General features: G+C 47.4%; 1 protein-coding gene across 5 annotated transcripts in view; it reads left to right on the top strand.

Annotated features, from left to right (window-relative positions):
• EVC2 (EvC ciliary complex subunit 2) overlaps positions 1 to 16,771 on the top strand; it is a 141,107-nt gene that overhangs the window by 16,840 nt on the left and 107,496 nt on the right. For 4 of the 5 annotated variants that reach the window (XM_067735496.1, XM_067735493.1, XM_067735492.1 and 1 more), the window contains exons 6-7: positions 4,603 to 4,712; positions 9,345 to 9,398. In XM_067735496.1, the coding sequence (XP_067591597.1) occupies positions 4,603 to 4,712; positions 9,345 to 9,398 (164 nt within the window). Of the gene's footprint in view, positions 1 to 4,602; positions 4,713 to 4,977; positions 5,621 to 9,344; positions 9,399 to 16,771 lie in introns of those variants that run through there. The other variant, XM_067735497.1, reaches the window with a different exon arrangement.

Genomic DNA, 16,771 nt, shown 5'->3' on the forward strand with positions numbered 1-16,771 from the left:
AGCCACCAGTGGAGTTGGCCCACAAGTAATGACCTCTTTGCTGGCTCTGGTTTAAGCAGTGTCATAAAAACTGTATGATACATCCCAGCTAAGTGATCTTCAGTGCCTTTCTTCAATGATGTAAAAATAAATCCCCCCAATTCTTAAACTGGTGCTCAGAGAAAAGAACGTGGGGCTGTAAGCAGAGCACAGACTCGGTCTCAGACAGACCTAGCTTGACTCCTAACTTAGCCATTTTGGAGCTGTGTGGCCCCTGTAAATCACCGTCTCTGAACTCCAGATGTGGCATGCGGATAACAGCCTCGTAGAGCTGTTGCAGAGGCGAGACGAGGTGATGTGGCCTGGCGCTCTGCCTGCTCCAGTGTGGCTTGCCTCTCTTGTCTTGTTGCTCCAGTGGTATTTTGTAGTCCATGCTCCTGCGGACCGAACTTGTCACTTTTCTCCCATGGCTCGGCATCAGCTCCTGCTCTTGTGTCCGTCTGGAGGGTCCTTCTCTCCTTCCCTGCATCTCATTCACCTGCCCCTCCTGCATTTCACCTGCTTGGAGCCTGGACCACCCAGGCACTTCATGCATGAACTCACTGATTTCCACCCCAGCACATGAGCTCTGCACACCCTTGAACCTCAGCCTCTGCTCCTGTGAACTGTGGGTGCTGGTGACACACTTCAGGGAGTCCTTCTAAGGAGAAGCTAGTTCGTTCATGAAAAGGAACACAGCCTGGCCCGTGGGAAGTGCTCCCAAGTCCATGGCTATTTTGTTGTGATTATCTTTATTTTTTATTTTTGTGTTTGGTAAAAAACACATAAGATCTGCCCCCTTAACAAGCTTTTAAGTGTACAGTACAGTACTGTTAACTGTTGTACAGCGGATCTGTAGAACTTTTTCATCCTGCATGACTGAAACTCTATCCCCATTGAATAGCATCTCCATTGCCCCCCACCTCCCAGCCGCTGCCAACTATGTTTACTCTTGTGACTGTATATTATTGTATGTATGCCCTCGCCTTACCTCTGCCTACTAGAATCTACGTGCCCTGAGAGTAATATCCAAACTATGTTTGTCTGTAACTTACCGCAATCTCAAGGGATATGACATTGGTTTTCAACTTAGTGGCATGAAACTTTTTTCCCAAAGAATAAGTATAGAACTACAGAATCAAATGACCCATCCGACCCCAGCTCATTGATGCTCTGACAATATCAATATCATTTTCATCATTATCATTTGCTGCTCTAAAAGAGCTACAAGTCCAAGAGGGAGGGGTGGCTTCCTACTTATTAACTGGGTGACCCTAAACGAGTCACTTCATCTCCGTCAGTCTCAGTTTTCTCTTCTGTCTGCAACAGGAAGTATTGTACTTTCCATCTGTCTCAGGACACCATTTGGGGATCAACTGGTTGATGTCCTGCAGACATTTTGAGGGTGATAAAATCACTGCCAGGTCTGATTATAATGACCTTCACCGGTATTATCATTTTAATTAGCAATTTAATCTTTATCACCTTATCTTTATGATCTAACTTTTATCATTATACACAAATAAAGTAAAAATGTTGAAGATTTTTAAAACAAAAATCCTAGGGATTCCATAGGCTCAGTGCTAATTTCTCCTCTTTTCTTTACATCTTTTTGAGGTCTCAGTACATTGAGAGATGAAGCACATTATAGCGTATTAGGGATAAAATATCACCCCTGATACAGGTACAGACAGAGTCAGAGGACAAGTGTAGGTGAGATCAGGTGGGCTGGCTGGCTGACCAGCAGAGTTGGACAGGCTTTGTCACCCACTGGACATGTTGGGATGGCTCCCCCATCCTGACAAACAAGCAAGCTGAGTCTTGCTTTCTGCCAGTAGCCCACTCCCACGAGTAAGATAGGCTGACTGGCAATGCATACGCAAACTTTCCATCGGATGGTGTGCATTGCTCAGTGAGAGAGGGGCAGGGAGAGGCCAGCCCTGTTTCAGGTGGGGCACCCATGCTCAGGGACAGAAACCTCAAGGGTGATGGGTATGTGCTTCCCTTGCCGATCTCCGTCGTTTTGTTCTCCAAACCCACTGGGCTTCTGGTTAATCTGAGGATTGCCAGGGATGTGACTAGTGCCCTGGGGAAGGAGAACAGCTGTTGGTCGGGACTCAGGACAGCCCTGCTCCCCCAAACCCCCATTCGTTGCCCCTGTGTGTGTCCCTCTGGGACTGCTGGTTGGTGGAAGAAATCTTTTTTCCTGCCCCATGAAGGTTTTGGAAATGACTCGAGTGTTACATTATTGAAATAAACTCAAAGGATACTCCAGGCCCAAGGCGGGAAATTCTCCCTAATTCTAAAACCCATTCAGATCACATCCTGCTACGCTATTAAACAAAGTATGTCAGGGGGTTTGCAGTGTGATTCAAGGACAACCCTGAGTTCATTCTCATCAAGATCCTCCAACAGTGACCTGCCAGCACCTCCCTTTTGCAAATTCTCCCGGAGAAATGAAAAGTTCAGGAATGAATCCCTGACGGATAGAAATCCAAATATATTCAAGTCCAAAAGGAATTAAAATCTGAGATCAAAATTTTTGCCCTTGTAAGTTTTGAAGTCCACAGTCAAAATTCTTAAATTAAGCTTCCCCAGACCATCTTCCCATTGTTTTATTCTGTCCAGACTCCCCCTGATGGTTGTTGCTGCTGGGAGGAGTTGGCGTTCCTTCAGCAGAAGGGTGCAGCTCCTTGATTCAGAAGCTGAAATTCATTGAACCCCAATTTTTTCATACGTTTCACTTTTAAAAATTTCCATGGAGGTAAGGGACATGAGAGTATCATATAAACAAAATGTGGTCTATCCATACGGTGGGATATTACTCAGCAATAGAAAGGAATGAAGTATTGGTGCACGCTACGACATGCATGAACCTCAAGAAGAAGAGGTTTGCTCGGGGAAAGAAACCTGACACAAAGAACACAGCTTGTATGATTTCATTTCTATGAGATGTCCAAAAAGGCCAATTAGTCCCCAAAAAGTAGATCAGTGGTTGCCTAGGGCTGGGGGTGGCAATGGAGAGTAACTGCCATTGGGCACCAGGCTACTTTTTAGGGTGATAAGGATGTTCTGAAATCAGACTGTGGTGATGGCTGTACAACTCTGTAAGTATACAAAATTCTCTAAATCTCACGCTTAGAACAGGTGAATTGGGTGATGTATAAATTTTATCTCAAAGCTGTTTTTTTTTTATTAAAAAAGTATCACAATCTTGGGCTTCCCTGGTGACGCAGTGGTTGAGAGTCCGCCTGCCGATGCGGGGGACACGGGTTCGTGCCCCGGTCCGGGAAGATCCCACGTGCCGCAGAGCGGCTGGGCCCGTGAGCCATGGTCGCTGAGCCTGCGTGTCCGGAGCCTGTGCTCCGCAACGGGAGAGGCCACAGCAGTGAGAGGGCCGCGTACCGGGAAAAAAAAAAAAAAAAAGTATCACAATCTCATTTCCACATCCACCCTATCTCATTTCCACATCCACCCTATTCAGACAACCAGCCGCCAGTCTGAGCCTCTGGACAGACACGGCCGTGTCCCCAAAGCAGCACTCAGCATCCTCCCCAGGCCATGGCTGGGGCTCAGAGGCATCCGTCAGAAAGAGCAAGGACAGAGATGTTGCTATAGTTCACAGGTGCCTTCGGTTTCTGCTGGATATCTGGAGCCCACCTGAGAACATCAGCTCAGTGGGAGAACTCCGCCTTTAGTAGTTACGGTGGGCACAGTCTATTTCCAACATCAGACAGAAGGGTCCCCAGGGCACGCCGGCTCTACCTCCAGAAGATGGGGCTGAGACATCCCTGCCTCCTACAAAACTGGAAACCTGCAGTGGTGGCCACCCTGTCACCCGCTTTCTTTTGGGGTCCCTCTTCTTCCACCCATGCTTCCAGAGCCTGCTTGTTCACCTGGGGGTGTGACTGAGTGTGGCCCCTCCCGATAGCAGAGCCATCTTCTTCTAACCAGTCCTGGCTTCTGACTAAGGGGAGCTTTGAGTCAGAAACCCCGTCTCCTAGGAAGCTTCTCTGTGTAACTAAGCCGTCGAAGGCCAGCCAGAGACCATGAGGTTGGAGGAGACCCTACGTGAGCCTGAGTAACCTTCTCCACTGCCCCCTCCCGGGCCCAGTCTGGCACTGCTTCCCTGTGCTGTGTGCTGGGCTTTCAGAACCAGCTGGAGGTGTCAAAGCGGCAGCTAGTGTCACCCAAAAGTCCTATAAAAACTCTGTCCCATCATTGTGTGGATGGGATCATTGGGAACAAATAGGTCCCTACCTGGATTCAGAACAAAACAAAAAGGTTCTGGATTTCCTAAGTGTATGACATCCTGAATTAGGAGGACTGGCTGCCCAGCCCCAGGATGGAGTGGAAGCCAGGTAAAGCTCCTTGTAAGGGTGCTGACAGCCCTTCCAAGTGAAAAAAGAGGGGATCCAAGAGCATACCTGCCCAGTTTCTTCTCCCTGATAAAAAGTACGTGAGATCAAAGGGGCTCTTGCTGCCGCTGTCAGCTGTGATGCCAGCCCCCTCTAGATGCTTGGCTGTGTCTGGGGTGTGGCAGGGGCCCCGTTCTTAACCCACATGTGCCTTCTCTCTGAGCAGTTGGAGACTCCTTCTCCGTCAGCTACACAGCATCGCTCGAGGCCAGAGACGTTGGGAGTGGAGAGGTCTTGATGCTTCCTGCCCAGCTCTCCTTCCAGAGTTCATCACCGGTATTGTCTTTGTTACTTTGATTTCTTTCTTATCACTGTTGTTTTAGAAACCCTGGACACAACATCTGTTAGTTCATTCTTTTCTTCGTTCCATCCTTCATTTGTTCAGTGATACCCAATTCTGGATGAATGCGCAGGCCCTGGAATCTCACGCACTTGACCATGAATCAGGCTCCCTCGAAGCTCCTTGTGACCTTAATTACTTTAACTTCTGTGGACCTGATTATCAAGATATGTAAACGATAGATGTTAATTTCTCATCGCTGTGTCTTGGGCGTAGTAAGCACTCAACCAAATATCTCCCATTTGTATTGGTTTGCTAGAGCTGCTGTGAAAAAGTACCACAGACCAGATGGCTCAAAAACAACAGAAATTTGTTTGTTCACAGTCCTGGAGGCTGGAAGTCCAGAAGCTGGAAGGTGTGGGCAGGGTTGGTTCCTTTTGAGGCCTCTGTCCTTGGCTTGTAGATGGCTGTCTTCTCCCTGTGTCCTCACATGGTCGCGCCTCTCTGTGTGTCTGTGTCCTAGTGTCCTCTTCTTTTAAGGACACTTTTCAGGTGAGATCAGAGTTCACCTTGGTGGTCTCATTTTACCTTAATCACGTCTGTAAAGGTTGTCTCCAAATACAGACACATTCTGAAATACTGGGGATTAGGGCTTCAACATATGGGTTTTGGGGGGACGTGATTTAACCTGTAAGCCCATTACTATTAGCACCTTCATTTTCCATTCACTTTTTTGTTAATCCACGTAGGCAGTGAATGTGGTTGGTTGCATGACCCGTGGTACATGCTGTACACTCATGGGAATACAGAGGAGGAGATCTGTGCTCTGCTCGAGGCCAGAGATATTGGGAGTGGAGAGGTTCCGATGCTTCCTGCCCAGCTCTCCTTCCAGAGTTCATCACCGGTATTGTCTGTGTTGTCAAGACAGTATTATCAAGATCTCCGGCCTCGAGATCAAGGAGCTCGTGCTCTAGTTACTCTGGTCATTTTGTTCTGATTTCAGTCCCTGGAGAAAGTACCTTTTATAATAGACTTAGAAAATGAGGCTCCAAGGGTGACTGCCCCAGGTCACGTGGCAGAATCAATATCGGACCCCACAGCTGCCGGATCCTTCCATCCAAGGCTGGGGAGGCTGTGTGCAGTGTTTCTACTGCAATAAGAAAAATAGTCCTGGATAAAATTAAATAAAATGAAAGATTCCCAAAAGGTAAAGACCAGATATGAGAAAACTGTATAAAACTGTCAGAAAAGACAGATGTCTCCAAACACAATTAAGTGCAAAGTCAAGAACAGAGGACAAAGGATACAAAAATGGAGATAAAATGGCCCAGAAGAAATACCATCCGAATTTCAAAGGAGAGGAAACTAAATATGTTAAAATCAAAATTTAAGATAAGGCAACAGTCAGAAACCAACAGTGAGAAACTCAGGAACCCAGTGAAATTGGAATCCTCCACCTCCTCGTGTAGGGAAGGGACGTTAGGCCAGGGTGGCTTCACCTCCCAGAAGAGCCTGGGGAGGCTGGTGGGGCAGCAGGAGGCATGAGGTCTGGGGCCTCTCACCCCAGGGTGACCTCCTTGGCTGTCACCCCCTGACGGGTCCTGTCCATTGCTTTGCTTGGTGCCTGTCTGTGTCATGTCAACCCCATCCCCCCAGTAAACCCCCATCCGCCACTAGGATGTCACTCCATGAGACCAGGGACCCCATTGGCCCTATTCCCAGGTGTGTTCTCAGTGCCAAAAATAGAGCCCCACCCACACTAGTTGCTCAGTAAATATTTGTTGAGTGAACGAATGAATAGATCAGTGAACTAATGGTTCTTGGGCAGGTGTGGTTGTTTTCTTTTTTAACTTCTCTGAGCCTCTAGTTTCTCATCAGTAAAAGGGAGATTGTTCTATAGTCTCCAGTCTCTTGTGTGGATAAAAGAGGTGATTTTATATTTGCACGTGGCCTGCAGTTTCTTTCCGTCCCCTTCCAAGCCTTCAGGTGCTCTCTGGGCAGTTCTGTAGACAGAGCAGAGAGCCCCCCTGCCCACCTGGAGATTCCATGTGTTGTAGGTTTCTGCCTGCGTTAAACTGTCAGCATCACCCTTCCTGGCCCTGCCTTAGAAAAGGCCCGTGGAAGGCCGGCATTTGCTGAGTGGATGAGTGTTGATAATGGTGAGCAACTCCTATGCCTTGTTCTCCAATCGGTTCACCCATTTGGACTTCACAGTTTCTTTGGGTGACTCCTGGGCCTTCCTGCGGGATGGCAAGAAGGTCCAGTGTATTTGGGGCTGAACATGATCAAAGTTTGAGTGAGACTCACGACAACTCCCCAAGAGAACATTGGTCTACTCTGCTTGTCAGCCATAAAGAGGCTGGCACTACAAATGGGAGAATAAAGGAGTTATTTAAAAATTCAGGTGCCCGACTTGAAATCCTTCAAGTTAGTGTGGAGCCAGTGTCTGGTATTTCAGAGGTGGGAACGCTGTCCTCGCTGTGTTTTCAGAACAGTTCGGTGTCTCTGAGTTTCAGTTTTCCTACCTGAGAAATGAGAGGGGTAGGAAGACTCCCCGCAATCTCTTCTAGTTCTGACATTTTCACATGGTATGAGAGCAGTGGAGAGGGTAATAAAAATAGTTACCACTTACTAATCCTCACAGCATGAGGTAGGTACTCTCAGAAATGCATTATGTTTAGAGCTGGAAACTACTTTCTCAAACACACACACACACAGATGTGCACACATAATGCACATGGATACACACACATGCACGTGGATATGCACACATGCACATGGATGCACACATGTGCATGTGGATATATGCACATGGACACACATGTGCACGTGGATGTGCACACGTGCACATGGAAATGCACACATACATGCACGTGGACACACATGCATACATGTGCATGTGGATGTGCCCACATACACGCATGCACATGGATACACACATGCATGTGGATATGCACACATACACACATGCACCTCAAATTCATACAAGGGTAGATGAGACAGGACCTAGATGAAGGGAGGTCAAAGGGGAAAATCTAGAACCTTCATCTCCAGTTCCTTACCATTTATTGTATAAACATGCTGCCCACCTTATAAAACCATCACTGGATCTCACGTGGTCCATGTTTCCTGACTTCAGGCTGTGATCTAAAACATGTTTCTCAAGCCTTGAAGTTTATGTAGGCGCGGGGCTGAGGATTCATGTTTTGCAAAGAGATGAAGTACACTTTCAGCCCCTTTCTGCTGAGACTTTGAGTGTCAGGAAACACAGGGAAGAGGGACCCAGAGGGAGTGAAGACAGAGGAAACTGGCCTTTGAACCCACTAGTTCAGGAGACCCTGAAACTCACAGGGCACCATGAATATTCCAAAGCACAGACAACTCAGGAACAGAAAGGGCCAAGTTATTGCTTCATAGGTGTCTCTTCTTTAAAGACTTGTTTGTTTATTTGTTTGTTTCTTAAAATTTCCATTTCCCTCCTGAAAAGGAAAGCTTGTGGCATTTCGACTTCCCTTGGAAGCCTCCATCAGCTTGTCCTGCTGGCCCATGATGCATTTGGGATGCCCCAGTGCTCCCAGTGTGGCTGCTGTAACAACTGTAGGGCATGGATCAGGAGGTTTCCTACCTCAGGTGGACCATCACTCAGGTCAAGGGAAAATGCCTCCAAGTGGCCGTGATAGGATTACACAGGGGTTGCCTAGCTCACTGGACTTCGGGCTCCAAGTCTCTAGGCCAGGTTACCTACATTGATACAACCACCCATCACCACCTGCTACACCCAAGAGCAGTAATACTTTCACAGCACTCCTCCCTATGTGCCAGGCACTCTTCTAATTAATCCTCACGGCAACCCTCCGAGTTGAATATAATTCCCATTGTACAGATGAGGAAACTGAGGCACAGAGAGGTCAATAACTTGTCCAACACCAGAGTGCTGGAGAGTGATAGAGCCAGGCATGAACTGGGGTAGTCTGGTTCCCTCCAGACTACCCTGCACTGCCTTTCAGTTGCAAGATATTCTGACTCTACCCTCAGGGAGAAGTATGATCTCATGTTGAGTCTCCTCAGATACTACATGGCTGGACAGATAGCAGTCATAACGCTCACCCTTCATTTTTCCATTTCCTGTGTTTTCTAAGCAGAGGAGTATTAGAAGGTATTGGGAGGAGACACATAGGGAGTTGGGGTTTAGGGGTGTTGGGGGCATTGGAAAGAGAGCTGACAATTGGAGCAATGCCATCAGAGCCTGTGATTCTCTCCCCCTTCCTGAAGGGTACAGACTAGATCCCAGAGGGCGAAAGCGGCTGCTCCAGGTCACAGGGTCATCCCTCACCCCAGCCCGACCTGACCGTAACCCCAAGTGTTTCACCACCAGGGCACACTGCCTGGGTTTCCCTGGCAATTAGGGAAACTGGTGTTTGGATTTCATACACGCCTCTAGGAGAGAAGGAGGCATCACGGTTTCATAGACCTTTCCCCCAAGGGGACTTGAAGACCTCCACAAGCCTCTACCCACAAAGTCAAGGGCCCAGGCGCGGTGGGTCGGTGGGTCAGAAACACGAAATGTTACCCCGTGTCTCAGATGTCAAAATCTACTTACTGAAGTGCTTTCTTTTTCCTTTTTCTAGAACAGAGCCCAGCTAAAAGCCCTTTTCACCGTAACAACAGAAGAAAAGATCACGGTAGGAGAAAATCTTTGACCTGGACACCCGCTTTATGCCCCCAGTGTGTCTTTTTATGTCTTTGGCGTGTGGTCTCTTGCTGTCCTCAGAGCCAAGGGTAGGAGCCTACCACTGGCCTTAGCCTCCCAGACACGAGCCAAGGCTGGGGACTCTGTGCAGTCTGGGGTCCCCCAGTGTGGCCCGAGGCTGTCTGGCTAGTTTCCCGGATGACCCTTTCATCTGGGCAAGACGGATCGGTCACTGCCTGGACAGGCTGGGGCCTCACCCACCCATCAGCCGGCTGGTACCCACCCTGCAGTGTTCACCCCACGGCTAGTGGGTGGTCATGTTTTGTCTTCCCAGAGCTGCCCAGGGCCCTGCAGGCCAGCTTCTGCTGTTCACCATTAACATTTCTCCATTTTTGTTCATCATTCAATCACCCACAGCTCATGCATTCACTCATTCACATGTTCATCAAGTGTTTATTCACTATATAACCACGCTCCACATTTCTTAAGCACCTACTAGGTGCCAGGCATCCTAAGCAGTCTTCATTTGCTGAATTGTGACATCTTCACCATAATCTGAGGGAAGAGATTGTATTTTAAATCACCTCCATTTCATAGATGGAGAAACTGAGGCACACTTAGGTCAAGTCATTTGCCCAACGTCACATGGCTAGGGTATCAGTGTTCCCAAGACCACTCCCAGGTGCAGTGATTCCCTAGGAGGGCTCACAGGACCGCACACATAGTCTTACTCAGGCTGATTTATGACAGAGAAAGGGTGCAAAGCAGAATCAGCAAAGGGAACAGGGACTCAGGGCGAGGTCTGGAGGACACCAGGTGCAGGCTTCCGGGGTCCTCTCCCAGTGGAGACCCGTAGGACATGCTTAATGCCTCTGCATCAGGTTGTGACAGCACATGTGAAGTGCTGTCTACCAGGGAAGCTCATTAGAGACCCAGTGCCAGGGTTTGTACTGGGAGCTGGGCACGGGGCACCCTCTGCCTGGTACCTCCCAGGAGGACAGCATGTATTCAGTGTACACCACATCCTTTGCCCAACAGTTTAGGCCCTGTGAGCCCCTCCTATCAGGAGATGGTGGGAACCCTCTGAAACCTGAGTTCCCAGACACCAGCCAAGGCCCAGCACCTTAAGCAGGCCTCCCAGAGGATGGAAGTCTCAGACCTGCTGTGTGAACGCCATTCCGCACAGGTAGTGTTAGAATAAGATATGAACCCAGGCCCTTTGGCTCCAGAGCCCTGCTGCTGGGCAGTGGGCCACACTGCCTCCTAGTGAGCCGAATGGCTGCACAGATGAGGCCGGCACAAAACCCGAGTCAGGCACACAGGTGCAGACAGTTCTCTGGGCGGCACCATGTCTGATTCCTTCCTGCATCCCGCACGGTGCCTTACATTGTGCATGGCACTCAACAGGTAAATATCCCGTGACTGAGCTGATTGCTGTCAATGCTGCGTGATTGCAATAAAGGTCAGAGGACATTCATTTAATCAGTATTTATGAGCCCTTTCTCCGTGGCCCAGACCTCCTCACATAGATGGAGACGAGCCATACCCAGGTCTTTAGGGCTGTCTCCAGCTCATTGCCATCAGGAGAAACAGGCATAGGTGGCCCCCCTGGGCTGCAGTCCCATGGGTGCAAGGCTTGGCAGTGGAGCAATGGGTTGGATTTCAGCCCCACTGGCCCCTGGGCCAGGTGACCTCTGCCTGTGGATCATGTTCAAGGAGGTCATTATCGAGTGGGGAGATGAGACATATGCAGGTGATGACCCTAGAGTGTTGTGGGAACAACGGGCCCTTGCACCAGAGGCCGGGACTTGCATCCCTGTTTTTCCACAGATTGTATGTGACCTTGGTAACATTACTTACCTCCCTGGACCTCAGTATCCTGGCTGTAAAATGAGAATAATAATAGTACCCGCTTCATAGGGTGGTCGTCAAAGTAAACGGATTGATGCAGGCAAAGCGCTCGGCACAGTGCCTTGCATCCTGTAAGCGCTCAATAAACATCATCAGTATCATTACACATGGAAATAACGCTGCTGTGCAAGTGTTCTGTGTTAATTGCGAAAAGAATGTTATGTATCAGGGTCTCAAGCTTAAATTCCCACGAGGGCCGCGCCGGTGCTGTAAGTGTGTGAGTCAGGCCCACGCAAGATTCTAGGGCGCAGAGGAGTCTGAGGCAGCCTGGAGATTCCGATCGACCATCACCCACCATCCCTTCCCCACACTGAGACGTTAAACAAGGGCAAAAAGCCAAACAAACCACGTACATCAGCTGTGACTGAACTTGTGAGGTTGTGACCCAACGTACAGATCATAGGTGCTGGGGGTACTGACAAGGGAGAAAGGGTGGGCTGGGCGGGCTGGGTGGATGGCAGGCCTCTTGGAGGACGTAAGAATTCACTTGGATCTTGAAGGAGTTAATTAAGGGTGGAGGAGAGGTTTCTAAAATATGCATCTGAAGATCTGACGTCAAGGTTAAGCCTGTTTGACTGTCGCTTGGACGTGAACCAAGGTTTACTGGGCTCGAGCACAGGGCCTGGCACCTTTTAGGTATACGTAAGGAGGAGGCTCAGCCCTTGCCAGCTGCAGCGTGTGTTCTAGCATGGTTGACTTGGGCACCTGCAGAGATAACGTCGTTATACTAGGAAAGTGTGACAGTGATGAATAGGAGGAACTCAGCAGTGAGGTATAAGCTCCTCTGACATTTTTATCAAGCAGCTAAAAACTACAAAGCAAAGACATTGAGTAACCCATTGTGTAACTTGGGAACTGCAACACTTGGAAGAGACGCCATCACCTCCTTAATTTCTTATGAATTTCCTGAGGGTGAAGCTGATAGATGTCAACTAAGACCCCAAGAAGTCTTCTTACCCTTTCTGCCTCCTGGATGAATAGAGAGGAAAAGAATCCCTCCACCCTGTGCCGCACATTGAGTGCAGGTGTTCTTTTTTTAAAAAATTGTATTGAAGTATAGTTGATTTACAGTTTACAATGTTGTGTTAATTTCTGCTGTACAGCGGAGTGACTCAGTTATACATATACATATACTTTTTCGTATTCTTTTCCATTGTAGTTTATCACAGGATACTGAGTATAGTTTCCAGTGCTATACAGTAGGACCTTGTTTATCCTACGGATAGTAGTTGAGTGGAGGTGTTCTGATTGAGCTGGACTTCACGCCAGCTTCTTGTAATTTGGGGGGCAACTGACAGGCTCTTTTGGAAGAAAAATGAAGATGAATTCCCTCAACAGATTTAAATCTAAATGGATAAAACAATTTTTAAAGAGTAAATATCGGTTAATATGCTATGAAAAAAACCATGGGGCAAAACCATGGGTCTGAGTACACAAAATAGTTGAAAACTTTACATTTGAAAACAGTATTAAAAAAGGTCAGGGGTAAACTTGGGAAAGTATTTGCAGCATACATTAAAAAGGATTAATGTCTTTATAATGTGTTATAAAGAGCTCCTATTCATTAATGAGGTAAAGAATGCCTCAGTAGATAGCTATGTACGATATGAGAATTTCTCAAACACAAAGATTTACAGCGTGTGCCCTTGAGCACAGTGGAGGGAACGTGTAACTCCACTGGCAAAACCATTTGGCCTTGGGTTTAACTCAGAGGGCTGGAAGCATGCAGTCGCATATCATCACGTCTGCCTTCTCTGGATCACTTCTTTGGATGACTTACCAGCCTTCTGCCTGTTCAGTCCTGCTCCCCTCCAGCCCATCATCCTGAAACACAAGCCTGCTCACTTTCTATTCTGGAGGGGCTCCCCATTGCCTGCTGGATAAAGCCCAATTCCCTTAAGTTAGGATTCAGGCTCCATCAGGAAAGGTGACCTCTGCTAGCTCCCTGTGCCGTGGGGTTCCTGTGTTTTCCACATCGCTCCGGTTTTACACATGCTGATCCTTTCCTTCCTGTCCTCTGGCAGCTCATAAACATCCTGCAGGACCCTGACCAACTTTCTCCACCTCTGTGATTCCTTCACATCCCCCAAGCAGGCTGGTGGTACCCCTTGCTGGGATCTAGTGGCATTGGGACATCTGATAAACCTTGTCACTCTGTGACATTGAGACTATTCCCCTGGTTGGCACTTAATACATTTTTGTTGACATCGGAATAGAATTTTTGCCCAGGGGGAGACTTTAAAGATTATCTAGTTTTACTTCCTCATTTAAGAGTGAAAAAAACTCAGGTCCTGAGCGGCTTTGGGAACTGGCCAAGGTCCTGAAGCTTGATACAACATTGAGGAATGGAATCGTGCTGTGCAGTTTCTTCTGTAGTCCAAGCCTTATTCACTGGATTGTAACAGAGTTTCTGCCCTCAGAGCTGCCCCTCAAGGGCTGTGGGACAAGGACCAGCAAGTCACTGACTCCTCTGCTTCTTCAAGCAGTTGAAGGATTTCAACTAAATTACTCCTAAAATGTCTTTCAGAGAAATCACTCTGTATGCTCTCCCCTTCAAACTTTTCCTGGTTTGGGGAGGGGGTGGGATTTAATATATGTCTATTATGGACACTTTAAACAAAAAACCCTTCCACACACACAGACACACACACACACACACAGACACACACACACACAGACAGACACAAGGAGAAAGTTAGAAGAATAAGATAACATTTCTTCATATCCCCGCCACCAGAGATAACCATTGCTAGCATGGTAGTTTCTTGCCTTCTGCAAGTCTATAAATATATTTATTACATAATTGAAGTCAAATTGTATAAACAATCTTTCCTCATGCTCTTGTAACTTGTTATCGGATTTTAAGCATTTAAAGCATTTCTTTTGAAAATCTTTTTTTGTCTGGCATTGCTCTTCATAAATGCAGTGGTGGAACGCATCAAAGGAATCTGCTACCAGCTAATGTGTGATTAAAGTGGTGATAATAACGGATCCTTTTCCAGAGACAAGAAGGAAAGTTAGTGCGGGCTCTGGGGGTGAGACAGCTGGGATCACTGAGCCACCTCTTTTTCCTTATTCTTAGATAATGAAGTTTAAGGTAGATAGGCTCTTTGAAATTCTGTACTTACAATGATTATCAGTGGAATTTTTCTGCAAGATTTTTGCCCTCATTTTACAGATGGGGAAACTGCAGCTCAGGGAGGGAAAGGCTCAGGGTCCCACAGTGTGGTAGGGGAGGAGCTGAGAGTTGAGCCCGCAATGAGGGCCCAAGTCCATGGTCTTTACGAGTATGTTCTGCTGCTTCCCATAGCAGTTCGTGGTTTCTCCATTGGCTGTGTCATCCAGGTTCACCCTCCTCCAGGCTTTCTCTTTCTAAAATACTGATATGACCATGTTACTTTCTGGCTTAAAACCCTGCAGGGAGCCCCCTAAGCCTGTAGGATGATGTCACAAATCCCTAACCTTCTCTTGAAGGCCCTCTGGGACCTGGGCTGTGTCTCTTGCCATCTGCAAGTCCTGCCCATGTTGTTCCCTCTGCCTGGCTCACCCTCCTCCTGGCATGGTTCATTGTCCTCTCCCCACGGGTCACCTCTTGGAAGGTCTTCTTTGTCCTTTGAGCTGGGTTAGGGACTGCCCCTCTTCTCTCCTTGCCCTAGTCACACATGTTGCCCCAGCCTGTGTGCCTGGCCATTCCTCTATAGGATGCTGAGCTCCTCGGAGCAGGGCCTGGGTCTCTTCCCTCCTTGTCTTTCCTTGTCAAGAAAGGTTACCACCACATCTAAACATTGAGTCAAACCTGGCAGTAATTGTGATGTAGCCACTTAATAGAAATTTTCAGGGAAATGGAATTATAGCAAAGCTTGGTTTTTGCAGCCATGAAGTGTGAATTCTGTATTTAAAGCATTGTTCTAAAGATTTCAAAGGAATTACTTGGCCTCTGATGAAAGTTCAGTAAAGATATTGATAGTTAAGTGTAGTTTTGAAGGGATGGCTTTTAGCCAGAGACTCAGGAATTCTAAAATTCTGCCCTGCTAGTCACTTACTGCAAAAGGGTGAGCTGTATACTCAGAGAGGGAGTCAAAGTGTTCACAGCGGCACAAGCCCCTGATGACTCAATGCAGGGCTCCTGGTAAAAGGCCAGGCTGGAGCCTGAGTCCTGGAGAGGCAGCTGCGGTCTGAAGACTACTGCCTAGACCATGGGGTGTGAATCCTGGGTCTGTTACTTGTTAGCTCTGTGACCTTGGGCCATTTATTTAACTTATTTATACTTTGGCATTGTAATCTGTAAAATATGGATTAAAATAGTGCCCACTTTATACTATTGCCATGGGGAGTGAATGGATAAAACATGTAAAGCACTTGGAACTATCCTTAGCACTCAGTATCTGCTCAATAGGTATTAGCTATAATGATGGTGGTGATGATGGTGATAATGATGGTATTGATGGTGATATTATGGTAAGGATGATGATGGTGATGGTGGTGATGGTGTTGTTGATGGTGATGATGATGGTGGTGGTGATGGTGATGTTGATGGTGATGATGATGATGATGACGATGATGGTGATATGAGCGATTATGGGGATTTTCCTTCCCATAAAGCTAAATCTTGAGATTCAGTCTTCTTTGGCCATTTATATGGAGGAGGGAAGTTGAAGACTAGAGGTGTTGTGGACAGGTCAGGGGATCAGGACCTAGCTTAAGTTAGTAACAGAGGTAAATGAAGAAGGTTGAAAAGAAGAAAGTGGGACTTGTGAGTGGGCTTGCCCCAAGTAGGCAGTCTTTACCTAGGTTTGCTTATCACCTGGTATTGGAAAGTAGGAATTGCAAGATCTCAACGTGGAGATTCAGAGAAGGTGGAGGTGGGAAGAGGAGGAGTGAGGTGGCTTGTCTTGGCTGTTCTACTTCCTAAAGCAGGAAAGGGAGGAAGGGAGGGAGACTTTGAGAGAATAAGTTAGTTTTGTTCCTGATTTTTTTAGTACGTGGACGCTGCCTGCCTGTAATTCTGTCCCAATATCTGTTTCTGGTTCTCATCCATCAGACAAGTAACTTCTACCACGGTGTGGGAGGTTGAGACTAAAAATGTGTTTAGAAAACCACACAGCCCCCTGGACGGCAAGTAGTGTAATGTACCGGGGAGAACACAGACTTTGGAATTAAGCAGAGCTGGTCTGTCCCTCTTTAACTATGGACTTTGATTAACTACCTGATCTCTTTGCATCTCCATTTATCTATCAGTGGAATGGGAATAATACATCCCCTGCAGGATTGCTGAAGATTGAGTGAGATAAAGCAATACCACACTTTTTCAGTTTCCTAGGGCTGACATAACAAATTATCACAAAGCTTAGAACAACAGAAATTTATTCTCTCACCGTTCTGGAGGTTCGAAGACTGAAATCAAGGTGTCGGCAGGGTCATGCTCCCTTTGAAGACTCTAGGGAAGAATCCTTC

The sequence above is a fragment of the Pseudorca crassidens genome, chromosome 4 (genome assembly GCF_039906515.1).
Source record: "Pseudorca crassidens isolate mPseCra1 chromosome 4, mPseCra1.hap1, whole genome shotgun sequence".
Classification (NCBI taxonomy): Eukaryota; Metazoa; Chordata; class Mammalia; order Artiodactyla; family Delphinidae; genus Pseudorca; species Pseudorca crassidens.